This window comes from Telopea speciosissima, chromosome 9, assembly GCF_018873765.1.
Source record: "Telopea speciosissima isolate NSW1024214 ecotype Mountain lineage chromosome 9, Tspe_v1, whole genome shotgun sequence".
NCBI classification, from domain to species: Eukaryota; Viridiplantae; Streptophyta; class Magnoliopsida; order Proteales; family Proteaceae; genus Telopea; species Telopea speciosissima.
In genome coordinates, this window is record NC_057924.1 from 14,926,959 (window position 1) to 14,947,628 (window position 20,670).

Here is a 20,670-nt window from a genome sequence, read left to right on the forward strand (position 1 = left end):
GATTCTATTCAATAGGAGAATTTGCCGGTTTGCATCCTAACATCCCTGTCTCTGTCAACAAATCAAGAACAAATTTCCGCTGACATATGTTGATTCCTCTCTTGGTCCTTGATACCTCAATGCCTAAGAAGTACTTCAAGGGACCTAGATCTTTGATTTCAAACTGTTGAGCCAAGTAGATTTTCAATCTTTTAATCTCAACCAGATCATCTCCAGTGACTACAATATCATCAACATACACTATGAGGGCTGTAATGGTACCATCTCCTCGCTTGGTAAAGAGAGTGTGACCAGCTAGACTCTGGGAATACCCATCCTTTAGAATAGCCTATCGGAAGCGCTCAAACCATGCCTTTGGTGACTGTTTGAGACCATATAGAGCCTTTTTGAGGAGACACACTTTCCCTTCAGCTGAAGGCATTTTGAAGCCTGGTGGAGTTTGCATGTACACTTCCTCTTCCAAGTCCCCATGAAGGAAGGCATTCTTCACATCTAACTGATATAGTGGCTAATCTTTATTGGCAGCCAAGGATAATAGGACTCTTATAGAGTTGTGCTTAGCCACAGGAGCAAATGTCTCCTGATAGTCAATCCCATAAACTTGACAGTACCCCTTGGCTACTAACCGTGCTTTGTATCTCTCAACTGTCCCATCTGACTTATACTTGATTGTGTAGACCCATCTGCATCCAACTGGGACACGTCCCCTTGGAAGGTCCACCAATTGCCAAGTACCATTCTTTTCAAGGGCCATCATCTCCTCGGACATGGCTTGTCTCCACTTTGGGTCAGACATAGCATCAACCACATTCCTGGGAATAGAAGCAGTAGAGAGAGCAGTAACAAAGGCAAGACCTGTAGGAGAAAGAGCATCATAGGAAACAAACTGGGCTATAGAATTAGTACAGGCTCTTTTCCCTTTTCTAACAGCAATGGGAAGGTCCAAGTCAGATGGAAGGGAAGGAATATCACCTGATTGAGGAGGTTCAGGATGTGGATCTGGATCCAAAGAGGACTCTTGGTAGGTCTTCTTTCTTTCATTATGCAAGCCTTCACCTCTCTTGTAGGTAATATGGTAATCCTTATCCTTACCAGTATCATTGTCAACATCCGGATCTGTATTCACATCTACACCCATAGCCCTGTGCTTACCAATGTCAAGTATAAAGGGAGAGATAGGTAGGGAGGAATGAAGGAGATCAGCAACCTGTTCACTACCACAATTCTCCCCCTGAAGAGGATGCTGAGAGGGTGCAAAGAAAGGGACAGACTCAAGGAAGGTCACATCTTTGGAGATGAAACACTTGCGAGAGGAGGGATGATAGCACTTGTAACCTTTGGTAGTAGAGGAGTACCCAAGAAAGAGACACTTGAGAGCTTTGGGATCAAGTTTAGTGCGATGTGATTTATTAACATGCACATAACAAACACATCCAAAGACTTTAGGAGGAAGAGAGAAAGCAGAGACTATAGGAGATAGAATGTCCAAGGGAGATTCGTAGTCAAGAAGTTTAGTAGGCATGCGATTGATGAGGAAGGAGGCCGTAAGAAGAGCCGCAGACCAGAAGGTCTTGGGGACATGCATGCCAAACAAGAGACTACGGGTAACCTCCAATAGATGGCAATTTTTCCTTTCAGCAACCCCATTTTGTTGGGGGGTGTCAACACACGCAAGCTGATGGATAATGCCATGATCAGTAAAGAAGGTTTGAAGGCCACCAAACTTGTATTCCCCCCCTTTATTAGACCGAACAATTTTGATCCGAGTTTCAAACTGGGTAAGGATCATCTGATAAAAATGCTGAAATGCATCACAAACATCACTTTTATGTTTCAGAAGAACAGTCCATGTAGCACAAGAAAAATCATCAACAAATGACACGAAATAACGAAAGCCAAATAAAGAAGTAGTAGGGGAAGGTCCCCAAACATCAGTATGCACAATGTGAGAAGGGGCTGCAGTTCTATTACCATGATATGGATAAGAGGAACGACAATGTTTGGCTAACATACATGATTCACATTAAAAAACAGGAGAAGAAGCAACAGAAGAAAATAAGTGAGGCAACTGTTTCCTCATTACAACAAAAGAAGGGTGGCCAAGACGACGATGCCATAACAAAACAGCCGCCACAGAACTACTATCATTACGGCCACACACATAAGACTGAGCTGTAGACACAAAAGGATAAAAAAGATAAAGGCCTTGCTCTTCACGTCCACTACCAATAATCCTCTTCGTCACCAAATCCTGAAAAAGAAAGTGAGAAGGGAAAAAGGTGATGCAGCAATTCAAAGATTTTGTCAAGTGACTCACAGATAAAAGATTAACTGTAAGGTTAAGAACATGAAGAACTGAAGTAAGAGAAATAGATGAAGTGACAGGAATGCTACCCTTACCAGATATGGAGGATAGGGAGCCATCAGCTATTCTAACCTTATCCTTACCAGAGCAAATGGTATAGGAATCATAATTATGGGACGTACGACCATATGGTCGATGGCACAGTAATCAATGACCCAAGACCGGGCTGTAGTAGAGGTCAAGTAGAGACTGTAAAGCGGAGGATGATGAGGAATCGCTACGAAGGTGTAGAAGATGTGCTAAGCCGTGATATGACCCGGCGAACCATCAGTATCCATAAAGGCAGAGTCATCCTGTGTAGTATCTCGCCTCGGTCATCACAGAGCGAGCTCGAGCTTCCCCTCTACGGCCACCACGACCACGTGTGCCAGGAGGACGGCCATGAAGAGACCAACACCTATCCTTGGTGTGGTCAGTTCTCCTACAATGATCACATTTAAACCGGTCACGACCAACTCCACTAGCACCTACTGTCTCCATCTGTATTGGCTACCTCTCGGTTAGGCCCTCGGCCTCTACCACCTCCGGTGTCTCGGGAAGAACCTGAGTTGAGGGCTGACCTCTCAATAGAAGATACGGCGGGCTCCATAGCAACACGCCGAGTCTCCTCACTCTGTAAGTAACTACTGCACCTCACTAAGAGATGGAAAGGGAGACCGGCCTAAGATCTCAAGCTCGATGGGCTCATAGTCGTGGTTCGGACCACCAAGTAAGGTAAAGACACGCTCTTTTTCAAGAGTCTCGATATACCTTGGCCTCATCCTCCTGGATCCTAGTGGAGATCCCTGTAGTGGTCATATTCTTCCAAAAGGCTAAGGAAGGCATTGTAGTACTCAGAAATGGTCCTATCACCCTGCCTCATGGAGTTAATCTTTTGGTGAAGTTGGTAGACCTTGGCAGAGTCACCCACTTGATCAAAAGTTTGTGCAACACTGTCCCAGATGGCCTTGGCAGTCTCCTTTCTTATAAACCTTCGCCCAATCTCAGGTGTCATAGAGAAGATCAGCCATGTCATGACTGTAGAATTGTCGGCCTCCCATTGGTTAAAGCCAGGTGAACTAGGCTCTGGAGCCTTAATGGTACCTGTAATGTACCCAAGTTTCCGTTTGCTTCTTAGTGACAGCCTCACAAAGGAGATCAGTGTAGGCACACTCTCATAAACAACTTGAGGTGCAGTGGGTAGAGGCTGTGAGGTAGCCGAACCAAGTTCAGATGCAGATGTATCACCCATAGTGTATGGGAAAGAGTACTTGACCATAAACAGGTAACAACAAGCAAGGGGAGTGCACGCTCAACCCAAGGAAATTATCCCAACACACAAAAACAGAGCGCAAACTTAAAGACAAAGATTCCAAAGACAACAAAGCTTCACTCCCACACTCTTCAAGAGATAAAACAGCTTAAACAAGCCCCAATATTTCAAATGCAGATATTCATCATCACTTTTCAATCAAACAAGAGGTCCAATATACCCTAAATGCAAGAACAAGGAAAATGCAGCATTATCGAGTTTACCTGGGCAGAGAACAACACCACGAAACTGAGTAGAACTCAAAGAGGAGTCTCATCCATCAAAGGAGAACACGAAGACTATAACTAGGGTCCTTATACGATCCTAGTAGGCTGGTCCAACAGCCAAACCCATGCTGAAATGGACCTGATCCATGGATTCAACCCGCAATCGGTGGAAATCGGTAAGAGCAGATCCACAAAATCGAGCTATGCTTGGACAGACCTTCATTCATCAAGGAGGCACACTTGGAGCATATAGAGGACCCTTATACGATTCTCGCTGAGCTATTCCTAGCTCCAAAACATGCCGAGAATGAGAGAAACATGGCCTTCACTTCGAGAATGGGCAGAAACCCTAATCGCCCTGGTTCACTTCAAAACAGCTTCAATGGAGCTCCAAAGTAGCTCAAGAGTCATCCTCAACCACCTAAATAGGTTATAGAGAACCTACTTCATACCTCTTTTGCAAAGGATTTACATAGGAACCTCTTCTTTGAAATCCCTTGAGTTCTAGGATCTCAAAGAGAGGGAAAAAGATGAGGAAAATAGAGATGATACGACTCTCAAACCTTTAGCTCTGATACCAAGTTGGATTTTAGTTTAAGGATGTAGGTAAGAGAAGAGGAGGAAGATGGTGGAGAGGAAGAGAAGAAGAAGAGAGCAAGAGAATGGAAGAGTAATATTTCGGTTGTACTGGTTGTGTGTGTGAGAGAGATCTCCACACATCTATATTACTTCAAAGTCATAAATTAAAGTATTACAACTCACTCCCTAGGGAGGTAAAAGGTAAAAAAGAAGAAAATACAGAATTACATAATAAGGTAACTAGTAACAAGACTAGTACCAGAACTACCCTTATTACAACTCTATACACATCTAACATGAAGTTGCCCGTTCTCCAAAAGGCATCTTTCTCTCCTAGAGAAAGTATGTTCTAGATTTACTATCAGAGACTGGTTTGCTTGGTTGTCATCCTTATGGCACTCCCTTAGAAGCTACTACCCGTCTGTAAGAGAAGGATGGTGAACCTGTTGATAAGGGCAGATATCAACGATTGGTGGGCAAGCTGATTTATCTCTCCCACACCAGACCAGATATTGCCATTGTTGTGAGTCTTGTGAACCAGTTCATGCATGATCCTTATTCCACTCACATGGCTACTGTTCTTCGTATTCTCCATTACTTGAAGTCAGCTCCAGGAAAGGGGATCCTTTTGTCTCCTCATGACCATCTTCGCATTGCAGCTTACACAGATGCTGACTTGGGTGGTAACCCTGACAGGAAATCTACCTCCGGCTATTGTACTTTTGTTGGAGGAAATCTAGTCACATGGCGGAGTAAAAAGCAAAATGTTGTGGCAAGATCTAGTGCTGAAGCTGAATTCTGTGCTATGACCCAGGGCATATGTGAGTTACTGTGGCTTCAGAGTTTACTCCTTGATATCCGTGGTTCTGTTCATCTTCCAATGATGTTGTACTATGACAACAAAACAACAATTAGCATTGCCCACAATCCAGTGCAGCATGACCGTACCAAACATGTGGAGATTGACAGACACTTCATCAAGGAGAAGTTAGAGAGTGGGCAGATTTGTATTCCTTTTGTGAAGTCTGGAGATCAACTGGCTGATGTCTTCACCAAAGGGTTGAGTGGGAAATTGTTTTATCCTAGTCTAGTCAAGTTGGGCATGTGTGATATCTATGCCCCAACTTGGGGGGGAATGTTGAGTTGTGTTACCCGATATTAGAAGGGTATTTTTGGTTTTTTATTTATGCTTTATTTATGTACTTTTGAACAAGGGTAGGATTGTAATTTGGGCTGCGACATTGTTCACGTGAACAGTGTTGTGAATAGTGTCATAAACAGTGTTTCCCTTTGTAATCTCTATTATTATTATTATTATAAATAGAGAGCTTGACTGATCTCATTGATCATTCAAGCCATTCACGAAATTCCTGTTTTGTTAACACTTCTAAAAGGTATTGTGGGCCCCAATTGGAGATATCAAGTGGAGGAAGATCAGATTTTATTGCTGTCATTATTTAGTTTCTCTTTCATCTCTTCTGATTTAGATCAAAGCATGAAGAAGAAAAGAAGAACCAGAAGTCATTCATCCAGCCCATCAAACCAGCCCAACAGGCCAGCCCTAGGTCCACTTTTGCGGGCCAGACTGGGGCCCATTACTATAACTTAATTGGTCCTTGCGTGGAGATTTCTTTTAGGAGATATGAATCTATCAAATCTGTTGTGCAAGGAGAAGATTATAAAGAGATTTGATTACTATTTTATTTAATTTCTATTTTGGGAGTTAATGGCAATGTTAAGATCATTTAGTTTCTATGGTTATTCCCTTGACCACTAAGTTAGTAGTTATTATGAAGAGTTATTATTTCAGTTACTATATTGCCATTAACTCTCCTATAGCCATAGAGAGTTACTATTAATTTGTAATGGTTTTACTTTTGTTATAAATGAAAGAGATGTCAACATTGTGGCCACGATTTGAGTTGATAATCAATTGTGGTTTATGCCATGCTAGGCCTGGTGAGATGCTAGGGTGACAGGTATGTTGCTGGGTGAGACTTGAGGGGGAGACTCAGGTCATATCCTTTTTCTTCTTTATCTTCTTCTTTCTTCTTTTTTCATTCTCTGTTTCAGTTCTTCTCATTTAATTTTGGTTTCCAACCCCAATCTGAGAATCAGTTTGTGTTAATAAATTCTGCTTTCAAGTTTTCTGTTCGCGCAGGGTTAACAGCCCCTATTACTCAGTTTGGTTATCAGTCTGTTAATCAAATTAGTAACTTCAGTTTCTTACTTACTATTCTGCATTGCTTGTTTTTCTGTTAACCATTAAATACTCTTTGTCCAGATTGTTATTTCTCAGTTTCTATTGTGTTTTCTGTTACTTTGTAATTCTGTTTAGATAGTTACTTATCTGTGATAGTGATATAACTTTCAATCCAACCGTCGGATTTGGATCAAATTTGATATTATGCTCAACATTCAAATAGGTAACATCAACTAGTATTCCAGCCTTATCTGCTCAGTCTATTGCCAATTATAGAATTGACTTTATCGCTGGATTCTATTAGCCTTGCAATTCTGGATTTTTTGGTGTTCTGGTTATTGCTATCCTGTGACTAGGACACCATCAGCCTTGAAGAATAGAAATTGGCAAAAATAACATTACATCATCTCAGGTACAGTTTCCACAGTTGATCTCATGTTGTCAAAAATGCCTTGGCAACCCTAGTTTATAGAATACCTAGAAGGGTGATGAAGGGCATCCACCACACCAGCCCAAGACCAAGTTTCAGTCCAAGCTCAAGTCCAGTCCAGACCTGGACTGAATTCAAGACTGGCCTTCACAGCCCAAACCGTGGACTTCTTCGGGCAGTCAAGTCTGGCCCCAAAAGACTAGAAATGTATTCTTGTGTCTTTTTGAATTCCTAGGCAGCAGTAAGTGTTTGTAGTTAGTTGTTTTTCAGTTAGGTGTCGTTTCATATTCCTAGGTAGATTTATATTTTTCTTGTTTGTAGTTCCAAAGTCTTGGAACAAGTCTCTAGTTTTCTTGGGGTTAATTTCAATGTTTTGGGTTCAGTTTTCTATGTCTTTGGGGCAGATTCTATGTCTAGGATTTGTTTTCTATGTATGGGGAATTCCACAGGGGTTTTGGAATTCTAAGAATCTCTTTAATTTTATTGTGTTGTACTCAAGATTTCCATCTCTATATAATGCAAGTCCCAGCTGCTCTCAAAAGGCAACCATGAATTGAAAACAAATTGCTCTCTTTGAGAACTTTTGCTTGTGAGACACAAGTGGGATCAAGGTGGGACTCCTTCGATTGTGATCTCGGTGGGACTCCGACAGTTGGGCAACTAGTGGGACTCTAGGCTGCCACCTATATATCTTCATCTTCAACTTCAACTATCAGCATCCTCATCATCTCCATCATCCATTCCCTACAGTCACGCTCCATCAACCTCCATCATACCTACCCATAACCCACTCAAACCAGATTCAGATCAGAACCCTCTTCCAAATTCAATCTTGGCTTGCATATTATCCTCCTGGGTTTGCATCAAAGGGTCTCCCAAGGCTTACTAGGAATACCATCATACATAGCATCTCAAGTGCACATTTGTTAGATCTACAAAGAAAGGTTCTTATATTTAGCTTACTACAGATATATAAGTAATATAACTAAGATACATTTTTCCCTGACTATATTAAAACTTCAATGATGTATATCTGCCAAAGTAGGATACACGTTACCCATAAAGTAGTTATCAAGAAAAGATACTGCATAAATTACAAAACCATTAGTTTGTCAGACAGCCCATATACCTAGGCAGCAGCCTAGGAAATCTAGGGGAAGTACCACTTATAGTATGATTAGACTTGCATTATCCGAAATACTTGATTTTCTAATGCATTGAATAGGTCATGCCTTGGCAGCATGAATCTTAAACCCAATGAAAGCAAAAGGAAAAAAAAAAAGACCAGAGACTTTGAGAAGGTTGTACATACCTTAGGAGGAATAATAGAAGTTTTCATCATTCTAGGTAACTCCTTGAAGAAAGCTGATGGTTATCGTGAACAAACAGAAGAATTTCACTGTTCAAAAAGCATAACAGATTCATTGCAGTTATACTCTGCCTCAAAACATTTCCCTTATGATATTATTACCACATGACCTCATCCATATTACAGTCTAATCTAAACATAAAAATATTGAAATTTGTGAAGATAAGAGGTGAGCAGACTGGCTAAATCAGATAGATGTTCTTCTAATTATGAAATATATGGTCAGATATCAGGGAATTCTACGAATTTTAAAGTTCACACAATAAATTCTTCAACCTAAATAACAAATGAAGTCAATCATCAACAGGTTAGCTTCACAAAGCAGCCTTATTAATTTCCATCAGGTCAAAACTTTGACATGCTTCAAGTGATGGCAACATTACCAGGAAACCAAACAATTGAAATTGTTCTAAAGTTCATAAGAATCCTCTAGCTAGATAATTGAAATTAGCACCTACAATTTCATAAGACCCAGCTGCGCATCTTCCATCCCAAACAATCAATGCTATGAGAGGATTTGATAGGACCAACCAAGGATATCTATGTATAGAAAAATGATGTAGTCATGATGATGAGCATTTAATGCCTACTCCACTTTCTCCCTCTCTTCCACCGTCTTCCTCAAACAACAACTCTTTTTTCAAATGCACTCTTTAGAAGATGTTTCTAATGGCTCTTTTCCAATGGCTATATTTCTTTCTGGGAGAGCCATGTAAGCCCCATGGTGAGTTTGAGGTCCTCTAATAGTGAGTGAGTCACCAAGAGACACTAGAGTTAAGTGGTTCTCTCTAACCCTTGTTATCCTGTACTTGGTTCTCTATTTTGTAATAAAACCCTCCTTCATTTCCTACCTTACTTTGCATTTTCACTTTAAGCTGCATCAGAAAATCAATATGTTTGGTTGTTGTAACCAAGGTTGACATCCTTCCGTATCTGCCGATACGTATCGTATCTTTAAGGTACCAATGCGATACGGTGCCGATAAGATACCTAAAAAAATGGTATTAGTACATGTAAGAAATCTCATCCTTTATATATAATCAATTGAATGCACTTGTCTGATCATACTTTGTTCTCCTTTTTATACATGATATATTTTACATATTACTTATTTATACTGTTTTACGCTTCAAAACTATATTTTGCATATATCCTAAGCAATTCCATACGTTTCTTAACCCTTTCAATATGAATCTTTAGCGTACCCTGCTTCTCTCTGATACAATACGATATGTCTCTTAAAATCACCCTTCCAATACCGATACTTTAAACCTTGGTTGTAACCATCCAGTCCAAGCTCGCAGTTAATATTTAGGCAATAGTGAGACTATTGAGGAAATTGCGGAAGGATGTATGAGTGTTGACAAAATGTTATTCTTGTATCTTATCAGAATCTGGATTAGGATGCAATATACGTATATGGTAGATATTTTATGCCTATAACTTATGAGAACCGGAAATCTCAGATAAAAGTAGATTGGCACTCAAGTATGGATTTTCAATTGTCAGTTATCACACATTAAGGGTGTGATATCTGAAGAGCAAGGGGCATTCCAAAAAGGTAAGGTTATTTTTACAAATATTTCCATAGCTTCTGAGTTCTGAGTTTACCAATGTTCTTAACAAGAAATCTTATGGTTACGGCTTACGGGGGTAGTATTGGTTTAAGTTATAAATTCAAAAGGCCTATGATACTCTTGAATGGTGGCTTTCTGTTTGATGTGACAATGAAGTTTGGTTTTTGTGATCTATGGATTAATTAGGTGCATCAATTACTTGTTTCAGCCAAATTATCTATTCTGTTGAATAGTGGCCCAGTGGGTTTTTTTGGTGTAGAACATGGATTACATCAAGGTGGACTCCTTGCCCCTCTTTTATTTATACTAGCTGAAGAGGTCCTCTGTAAGGGTATCTCTAATATGAGCTGAAGGAAAGCTAAAAGCCCTCAATGGTCCGAGAGGTATTTAGCTCCCCTCTCATCTGCTCTTTGCAGATGAAGTCTTTATTTTTATGAATGCAAGTGTCAGATTTGTGAGAAATCTTAATAATTTTCTTCAAGAGTATCAGCTTTACTCTGATCAGAAAATTCATGCAGGGAAGAGCAAGGTTTACATGGGGAATACATCCACGAGGAGAAAATCAATCCTGTCTACCTTGCTTGGTTTTGCTGGTAGTCGGTTTCCCACTAGCTACCTAGGGGTAGATATTTTCAAGGGCAAGTTAAAAAATATTTTATTCTCCGTCTGGTGGACAAATTTAAAGCTCTCAGGTTGGAAGGGAAAGCTCATCTCCTTTGCAGGTCTGGTTCAGCTTGTCAAATCTGTTATCACTAGTATTCCAGTCCATAATTTTTCCATTTACTGGTGGCGTTCTTCCTTGATTTCTTTGATGGAAAGATGGATAAAAAAATTTATTTGGTCTGGACATCCTAAGATTTCTAAAGTAGTTAAAGTGAAGTGGGATGCAGTTTGTAAACCTACTGATGAGGGAGGGCTTGGCATTTGTAGACTTTGGGATATTAACAAATCCCTCCTCTGCAAACTTTGTTGGTGAATCAAGAATGATTCGTCTCTTTTGGTAAATTAATGAGAGCAAAGTATATGTCTGTATATGGTTCACTAAAGTCTATGGCTCAGGTTTCTTCTATCTGGCCAGGAATAAAAAAGGATTGGAGTTTTGTCTCTTCTCGTGAAAGATGGATAGTGGGAGATGGCTCAAACATTAATTTTTGGAAGGACAGGTGGCTTGGAGATTTTTTCAATTGCTGATTTGCTCGGGCCCAGATCAGAGTTTTTTCAGGAATTTTCATGCTAAAATCTCTTCTTTTCTTATTCACTCTAACTGGTCTTTTCCAGCTGTTTCGTCCCCTTTTTTGCAGAATATTTTTATTTCTGCAGTGGAGGTTCAGCTACCCTCTATACATATTGAGGATAAGAGAGTTTGGACTCTTACCCAATCAGGCACATTTACAGTTAAATCTGCTTGGCATGGAATTTGGACTCTTTCTCAAAAACCTGCATGGTCTTTCAGTTGTTTGGGCTTCCTATCTGCAGCCTGGGCAATCTTTGTTTGGATGGCAATCGATGCATCATAAACTATCTACTGATGCTTTAGTTATTCAGAAAGGTATCTCCTTAGCATCCAGTTGTAATCTATGCTTGCAGAAATCAGAAAGTTTCAGCCATTTGTTTCCAGAGTGCAATTTTCAAGGCATAAATTTCTGCATTTATTCAAAGTAGCATGACCGATTTGCTCATATCTCAATGATCTGTTTATCTGGTAGAAACGCAAGTCTGCTTCTGTCCCACTTAAATGCATCTGGTTGGCTGGTTTCATACTGATCCCAATGCACATTTGGTTTGAACGTGATTTGAGAAGATTTGTAGGTAAAGCAAGGACTTTTAAAGCTGTGTTTGAGGTGATTAAGTGTGACATTCAAGAACCTAGTACTTTGATGCCTGCCTTCCAATTTCAAATCAATATAGGATCTTTTAATTTCAAAGTATCTGGGCACTGATTTATACCATCCCTCCACTCATTGAATTCTAGAGATTCACTGGGGTAAACTGGAACCTGGATGGACAAAACTCAATATTGATGGGTGTTCTTTGGGAAATCCAGGACATGCTAGTGCAGGTGGTATTTTCAGAAATTCAATAGGGGATCCCCAAGGTTGCTTTACTGAATACTTGCGTATCCATACAAATTATTATGCTGAATTTACTGCTTTTTTTCATAGGTCTTAAAATGGATAAAGAAAAAAATTTACAGCAACTATGGATTGACTCGAAGTCCATTGTTATTGTCTCATGTGTTGTTAAAGGCTCCATTCCCTGGAAGCTTTTACAACAATAGACTCACTACCAATAGTACCTTTCATCTACTACGTTGAAGCTCACTTATTGTTATAGGGAGGCTAATGCTGCTGCGGATCTGTCAGCTAAGAAAGGAGCTGCATTACAAGTTTCTCATTTTTTGCCTCTATATCCCTCTTTTATCAATCATGATATCAGCTGTGACTTTCAAGAAAGACCAAGATATCGATTTGACGATTGATGAATGGTTCCAAGATTGGTTAATAAAGGTTTTTTTCTAAGACTTCCACTGATGGCCATGCCGAAGTTGGATACTTGGTTAAAAGTGTTTTAGTCTTGTGCTTTGCTGATGGCAATGCTGAGGATGGAGTATCAAGTCTTTTTTGTATTAGTTTTGTAGTGTCTGGGTATGCTCAGATGTTAATCTTGTATATCTTTTCACTATAATTTTTTAATATATTCGTTTACTGTCGTTTAGCCAAAAAAAAAAAAAAAAAAAAAAACATTAAGAGTGATTTTTTTTTTTTGGATGAATAAAAATTTAATTACGAAGAAAAGAGAAAGGATGTACAAGCAGAAGCAAGAACTACATGGTGGTTAGGATAGAAGAAGGGATGCCCCAGGAGACAACAATGAGCCTGTTCCTTGGGGAATCCTTCACATCCTTCAGGGGGAGGGATCTAACTTTAGACGAAACATCAAAAAAGATGGCCTTCCAAATCATGTCGAAAGAGCGGGAGTTGGATGTCCATCTTCTGAGGTTGCGTTCCATCCAAATGTGAGCAATAGTGGCACCAAAGGCAATCTTGCCAACCGAGTCGCAAATCGACTTCCCTCCGAATGTCATATCTATCCAAATCCACTCTCGGCTAAGGGAGAGAGGAATGCGCCTACCTGGCCAGCAAAGGCGGAGAACACGGGTCCAGATGGAGGAAGCAAAGGGGCAAGTGAAGAAAAGGTGATCGACATCTTCAGCCCCATTCCAACAAAGACAGCAGCTGGGAAGAACTTGAATATGTCGATGAGCAAGAAAGGCTTGGGTGAGGAGACAGCCAGCTAGGGCGCGCCAAGCGGTGAGGCTATGGTGAGGAATGTGACCACGAAACCAAACAACTCTGCACCAAGGACAGGTGGTCCCTCTATGTCTAACCAAATCCCAAGCTGAGTGAGAGCTGAATCTGCCAGATTGGGAGGGGAGCCACAAGATGGTGTCACCTCTGCCGCGGTGCCCAGGGGGAATGGGGGGGAGGGAGCTCCAAAGGTCGGCGAGAGGGGGGGAGGAGGGGAGGGGGCGACCAGGAGCCACTGGAAATGATGGCAGCGACGTGGGCAAATCTGTCCAAACTAGAGGAGTAAATATCTCTAGGGCTCACAATAGTAGAGAGAACTTCGGAGGGGTGCCACTTATCGAGCCAAAGCAGGGTGGTCGAACCATCATCAATCCTGCAAGTAATAGCCTCCCTGGCTAGGTGTCTGACCTGAAGAATCCTGCGCCAAACCCAAGAGGAGTCAGCTCCTGGACTAACAGACCAAATAGAATCTCTGCGAAGAGGCCCAGCATAAACCCAAGAAGTCCAGATGGAGGATCTGTTGGTGAGGATCTTCCAAATAAGCTTTATGGAACCAGCATTGTTAACATCTTTTATTCTTCTAAGCCCGAGCCCTCCTTCAGATTTGGGAACACAAAGGGAAGCCCAGCTCTTAGGGTGCAGAAATCTAGCTGAGTCCACACCTTTCCAGAGGAAAACACACAAAATGGATTCAGCCTCCTTGATGGTTGCCTAAGGGAGGCCGAAAACTTCGCTCCAATAAATGTAGCAAGACTGAAGAACCGATCTGATAAGCTCAAGACGACCTGCATAGGAAAGGAGTTTTACTTTCCAAAGCTGCAACCTCTTGCGAAGGAGAACCAGGATGGGAGAGCAGTGGTGGGCTGAAAGTCTGGCAGGGATGAGGGGGAGGCCAAGGTAGCGGACTGGGAGGGTTCCAATGGTAAAGCCTGTGAGGGAGGACAGGGAGGTTTTGGTTAGGTCAGAGACTCCAGCAAAGAAGATTTGGGACTTCAGTAGGTTGATGCGAAGCCCCGAAAGGTTCTGGAAAAGAAGGAGGGAGGACATGATGGACTCAATGGAGCGGGGGTCAGCCTTGGAGAAGATCATGAGATCATCAGCGAAGGCCAGGTGGGTCAGGTTGGTAGGCTTGCATTTAGGGATGGGGGAAATGAGGTGAAGATCGGTTTTAGACTGGATGCTACGAGAGAGGACCTCAAGGGAGAGGCAAAAGAGAAAAGGGGAGAGGGGGCAGCCTTGGCGGACACCAGCAGAGGAAGGGAAAAACCCAGCCAAACTACCATTCAGGAGAACAGAGAAGCGAGGGGTGGAGATGCAGCAGTGGATTCAGTTGACAAAAATGGGGGGAAAAGACATCTTGAGGAGGACTTGGGAGATGAAATCCCAGCGAAGGGAGTCAAAAGCCTTATGAATGTCTATCTTTAGGAGAGCAGCAGGGGAGTGGGACTTACGGTCAAAGCCCCGAACAATTTCCTGGCAAAGGATGATATTATCCGAGATGCTTCTCCCAGCAATGAAGGCAGATTGGTTTGGACTGACAAGAGAATCAATGACAAGGCTAAGCCGATTGGCAAGGATTTTGGCTATGAACTTGTAGAGGAGGTTGCAAAGGGAGATGGGCCTGAAGTCGGACACGGATGAAGCACCAGAGGACTTGGGGATGAGGCAGAGAAAGGTGTGGTTGATGCTTTGGATTTGGTGAGGATTGAAGAAGAAGCTCTTTATGGCATTGATAAGCTCGACACTGATGATGTCCCAACAAGAGGAGAAGAATCCCATACTGAACCCATTAGGGCCTAGAGCTTTACTAGCCTTATGGGAGCAGACAGCAGAGGTAATTTCAGAGTCAGAGAGGATGGAACTGAGGGTGCTAAGGAGGTGGGGAGGGAGAAATTTGTTGATAAGGTCGGCAGGAATGGGGGAGGGAGCGATGGCTGGGGGGCAAAAGATACCGGTGAAGTAGTTCACGGCTTCAGCTTTGATGGCGTCAACAGGGGAGAGGGTCGAGCCATCAGGGGAGAAAAGGGAGAGAATAGAGTTGGAGTTGGAGCGGGCTTTGAGACATCGGTGGAAGAAGGCGGTGTTAGAGTTGCCGAGTTCAAGCCATTTGATTCTGGATTTCTGTTTAAGAAAGCTTTCTTCTTAGGAGAGAGAGGAGGTAAGGTCCGAAGAAGCTAAGGATTCCTCTACAGCGAGGGAAGCATTGAGGGGATCAGCCTGGAGGCGAAGCTTAATGGAGGAGAGGGTGTCCCGACAAGAGGAGACCCGAGAGGAGATGTTACCGAAGGTGGAAGGGTTCCAAGCTTTAAGGGCTGACTTGACATTCTTGAGTTTTTTGGAGAAGGCCAGGAGAGGGGAGGAGAAGGAATGGACTGGAATATTCCAAGCCAATTGGACCAGGGGGAGGAAGTCAGGGTGGGAGGACCACATGTCAAAGAACTTGAAGGGTTTAGGGCCAAAGGATAGGTAGGGGAGGACAAGGAGAGATATGGGGGAATGGTCAGAAAGGCCAGGGAGGTCAAAGGAGGCATAGGAGGAAGGAAGGGAATATAGCCAAGTATCATTGACGAGGACCCTGTCTAGTTTGCAAGCAACTCTGTCAGGGCCAAAGCACTTGTTGTGCCAAGTGAGATCAGTACCCGACCATCTGAGGTCGTTTAGGCCAGAGTCCTCGAGACAGTAGTTGAAAGCAGTAACTGCTTGGTGGTCGATAGGGGAACCACCCAATTTTTCGTTGGAAAAACGGATGACAATGAAGTCACCTCCAATGCCCCAAGGAGAGGAGCCAACAGAGGAAGAAATGGATCTGATGCTGTCCCAGAGAGGAATCCTACCAGGGTGGCGATTGAGGGCATAGACCATGGTGAAGAAGAAGAGATGGTTATGGAGGTGGTCAGAGATGCTAAGGTGAATGAACTGGGAGGAGGAGGAGGAGGAGGTCGAGATATGGAATTTGGTGGGATCCCACAAAACCCATATGCGGCCACATGGGGAGTGGTCATAGTTGGAGAGGAAGGACCAAGAGGGGGCGAGAGATTGAGCAATGCGGGACGAATTGTGCTCGAGCACTTTGGTCTCAAGGAGGCAGCAGAGGGGGGATTTGGAGAACTTAAGGCGAGTTCGGATTTCAGCTTGCTTTGCCGGGGCATTGAGCCCGCGGACGTTCCAAATGGTCCAAGGGATCATGAGAAGGGGGGAGGAGGGGGCAGCCAACCGGTGGAGGAGCTAACTCTAGACCTCGGTGGGACACTACGGGGCCGGAGACGATATTCCTTCAAAGGGGGAAAGCACACCAGGGGGGAGGGGGGCGAGATGGGGTTGATTGGGCTGGATTGGTGTAGGGGAACCGGTTTGGGGACCCAGGATTGGTTCGGCTAAGATAGGCCGGGATGGGTTAAAAGGGGGAATAGGGAATAAGTGGGTTGAGATGGGTATTTAGGTCGGGTGTAAGGTATCCGGGTTTACGTGGGATAGGACAAGGTGAGTTTGGTGGTGGCCGCGTGGAAAGTTGTTTTGGGTTTTTTGGGATATTTGAGAGCTGGAAAAGGGGGGGATTTGAAAGGTGTCAGCAGGGGTTGTCTCGTCTTCATTATCAAAGGGGGAAGAAGGACGAAACAAAGGAGAAAGGCGATTTATAGGGGCTATCTTCTGGGGGGAGAGCAGGGTGTGCAGGCCGGCGTTGATGCTCGTAGAGGGCTCCTGGAGAGCAGGCGAGAAATCGACAACACAAGAGAACTCAGGATCGAGACCCGAGAGGACGGCGAACCTGTTGTGGCCAGCGTCAGGAGAGCAGCAGGGTAGGTGAGCATCGGGGCTCACACCAAGGGGAGCAGCCTCATCGGATTCACGGGGACTTCTCCGGCGACGATTTCTAAGTTTTTTCCGGCCACACGCCATCACCAAGGGAGACTTTGAAGGTGGTTGGTCGGCGATTGCAGGGATGGGGTCCTTCAGAATAGCTTCAGTAGCTGTGGCAGCAGGAGAAGGCGTCAGAAGCACCGGAGGATGAGAGATCTCAGGATCAGTAGAGACGGCAGCCACGACCTCCGTAGACAAAGCAGGAGTCTCATAAGAAGTTGAAGCAGTTCGATGATCACCTTCGAAGGTCACAGCCACAGCCAGGTTTCCAGGAGCAGATTTGGAAGAAGGGATAGCCTTGGACGGGAGGGGTCTTGGCTCACAATTTTTTGAGGTATGGCCGAAAACCTTACAGAGAGAGCAGTGGTGAGGCAGGCCTTTGTAGAGGACGCGTTGGGAGGAGGCTTCTTCCAGAATGGTGACAAAGTCAGGGGGGGAATCCTCAGCACTCAGTTCCACGTAGATGCGAGCAAAGGAAAGTCTATCCATTTTCTTGGTGCGCTCATCGGAGAAGAGAGGGGTGCCGAAGGTCGATCCAATGATGCTAAGGCCAGAGGGGCACCAATAATGAAGTGGGAGGCCTGGAAGGGTAATGTAGTCCTAGGTAGGAGTAATCCCACTAGGAACCAGGGTAATAGGATCTCTTAACAAGGCTGGCCGATTGGGACAGCTTAGGCTAATTAGGGCAGAATTAGGGTTATGGTTAGGGTTTCGACTTAGGGTTTTATTTGGTAATGAAGTGCAGAATTTTATGAGTCTAATGGTATAAGTTGGATCAAATTTGGTTGAGGTTGGAATTCTAGGGTTTTGGGTAGGATGCCTTATGAAAATGGACTGTTTGTAAGATCTAGGGTTTAGGGGCAGATTTTAGGAAAGAGGTTTATAGGGTATTAATGGGCAGGTCTAGGGGGTTATTTTGGTATAAAGAAGTTAGGGTTTGGATGAGTTACAAAATTCTGCAATTTAGGGCAGAATTGGATTTAGGGTTTTAGGGTTCTAATGGATCTATGGATTAATGGAAGGGATGATAATAGAAGTAGATGGAGCTTAGGTTAGAGGATTAGAAGAAGGTTAAATGCTGAATTAATAAACTACTTACTTGAAAGATTAAATCTTCAATGGTAGCAGCTTTGAAGAACTAGAAGAAGGACCTCCCGATCTACAAGATGCAAGGAGTCGATCGGAGTCCACCAATCCCTTCACCTTGATATTACCCACAAGGTAGCCTTGATATTACTCACAAGGTTCACTCAACAGAGCAAAGCAGCAGCTATGGCAGCAAACAAAAGCTTTTCATTAGTCAAATTCGTTTTCAATGCTGGCCTCCCTTACAAACTTATATAGAAGACTCAAAAATAGACTTAGACACTAAAAAGGAATGGCCTAACCTTATCCCTAACCTATTAGGCAACTTAAACTAACTAGGAAACTCAAATAGACTCAAAATAGAGTCCTAATGACTTAAAACAACTTAAACTACTTAAAATAAAGAAGATTCCCTAGTAGCCAATAGGATATAAGAACCTCTTAGCCAATAGGATCACTTCACTTAAATTAGACCAATTGAACCAATTGGATGCAACCAATTTAAACCGGTTCAATTAAAAACACAAAATAACTAAGTATTGGGCTAATCCCGTATGCAACCTATATACCCCTATTTCAGGCCCACTAAAGTGGCCTAATACATAGAAAACCCTTGGGAACAAAGGCCCAACATATATATATCCCAACCCTACACTTATTCCCAATGAAACAAGCCTTATTTGATGATGAATCTGCATCAAAGGGTGATCCAAACGGGGATGGATTTGAGTTCAATCCTGTGAAGCGAGGAGTGATGGTCCCATTGCCGGAGGTAAATCTGTTTTTTGCCAATCTGCCATGGACCACCTTCCAGCGCTCGAGCTTTATCTGCTTCATCAGAGAACCTGAAGATGAATATCCCATTGATAGCACGTAGGTGAATACAGAACCTACAGCTTTCCATTGTTTGAGAAGGGAGGCCTTGACAACATGGTAAGGAGGGCGGCTACCAAGGAAATGTCCCACGAGACAGCATTGCCATTTCAGGATTTCTTCATCGAGTAAACCTTTGGGGCAGAATCCAACCTTGGAATCGTCACAAGAGGTGGGGGGGGACAAAGTAGAGAGAATGTCCAGCAGGTTTTGAGGAAGAGCTGCCGGAGAAGAAGGAAGTCCAGGGGGTAGCAGCAGTGGCGAGAGGTTCGACAGCAGGGGTGGATGGGTCAGGGTGAGGAGCAGGGGGGTGAGAAGCAGGAGGGCAGGAGGGAAGATGGCAGGGGGAGGGAGGTGGGACGGTGGAGGCAGGGGGAGGGGTGGCCGGAGAAGAGGGGGGCATGCCGGAGGTCAAAGCATCCTCATTGTCTCAGATGGGGAGTTAAGTCTCTCTGTTAGTTTTCCCTACCTTGTTTTTCATTAAGTTAGCATCCTCATTAAGAGTGATTAAGTTTGCCATTTTCTTCAAACAGTTCGTATGCACGTCAAACAGCAAAGTATGTAAATTGACCAAGTTAAATACTAAAACACTCTATAATTGTAACACTTTGAACAACATCAGCGCAACAAAAATAACTTAACAATATAAAAATAAACCAGTAAACTATTCTGGACTCAGCATTCCATGATTGCAACAACCTTGTTTTAAACGTTAAAGCCACCAACGACAAAGCGGGAAAGAACGATGCAAATCACGATAAGTTAAAAGAGAAAAAAAAAATGAAACTCCATGGACATATTGAATCTATGTAAGTTATTCCTAGAGAACAGGAGAAATGAACTAGGCAATGATAAAAGTACTGAAGGAAATACCTCACAAATATGTTTGTGCTTCTATCAAGTTTCAATGTCAATTGTCAAGAAACCAGCTTCAAATGCCAGGATGGCAGCAACACTAGATGCCCTACCTAAATCCTAGGTCGCTACTGTGCTGATTTGGTAAGATTTTGATTTCAATTTCGGATTGATTTCACGAAATAGTCAACAAATAGATTTTTTGGTAAATCAATTTTTTAGAATAGATACAATGAGGTGGGCTAAGAGATACACCCTTCACCCATCTCCTTCCTCTCTTGTTCAATTTTCTGTCACATTCCATTTTCTTTAATGTTAAAAGAAAAAGCGAGAGTTTTATTGGACCAAAAGAAAAGGAAGATATAACACAGAAGGCTAAGCTCTGACAGCTCAAACTATATCAAAAAGACTTCATATCAGTCTGATGAGAGTTGTGAAAATCCAAACCTGAAAACAGTTTCAAAAGTAGAAGTCTGTTCTCTCAGTTCGCTCCAAATATCTTCTTTGTCTGATCAAGCGACCCTTGATGGCCTTCAAACTAGAGAACAGGAAAAAGATTCTCAGTCACAGATCAAGCCTATAGAAGCTTTGAATGGCTTACTCATGTGTGAGGCAGGAAGGTTTCTACATCGTTAAAGGTTCTAACGGA

The 20,670-nt window shown here is 43.0% G+C and overlaps 1 protein-coding gene across 1 annotated transcript in view; it reads right to left on the bottom strand.

The window, feature by feature from the left end:
* The window catches only part of LOC122640942 (dihydroorotase, mitochondrial), a 49,024-nt gene extending 28,966 nt beyond the window's left edge, over nt 1–20,058 (bottom strand). The window contains exons 1-2 of the mRNA XM_043834239.1: nt 20,040–20,058; nt 8,408–8,494 (exon numbers count right to left, since the gene is read on the bottom strand). Coding sequence (XP_043690174.1) covers nt 8,408–8,437 — 30 coding nt within the window. The 5' untranslated portion in view covers nt 8,438–8,494; nt 20,040–20,058. The remainder of the gene's footprint in view (nt 1–8,407; nt 8,495–20,039) is intronic.
* Nucleotides 20,059–20,670: the final 612 nt, after the last annotated feature.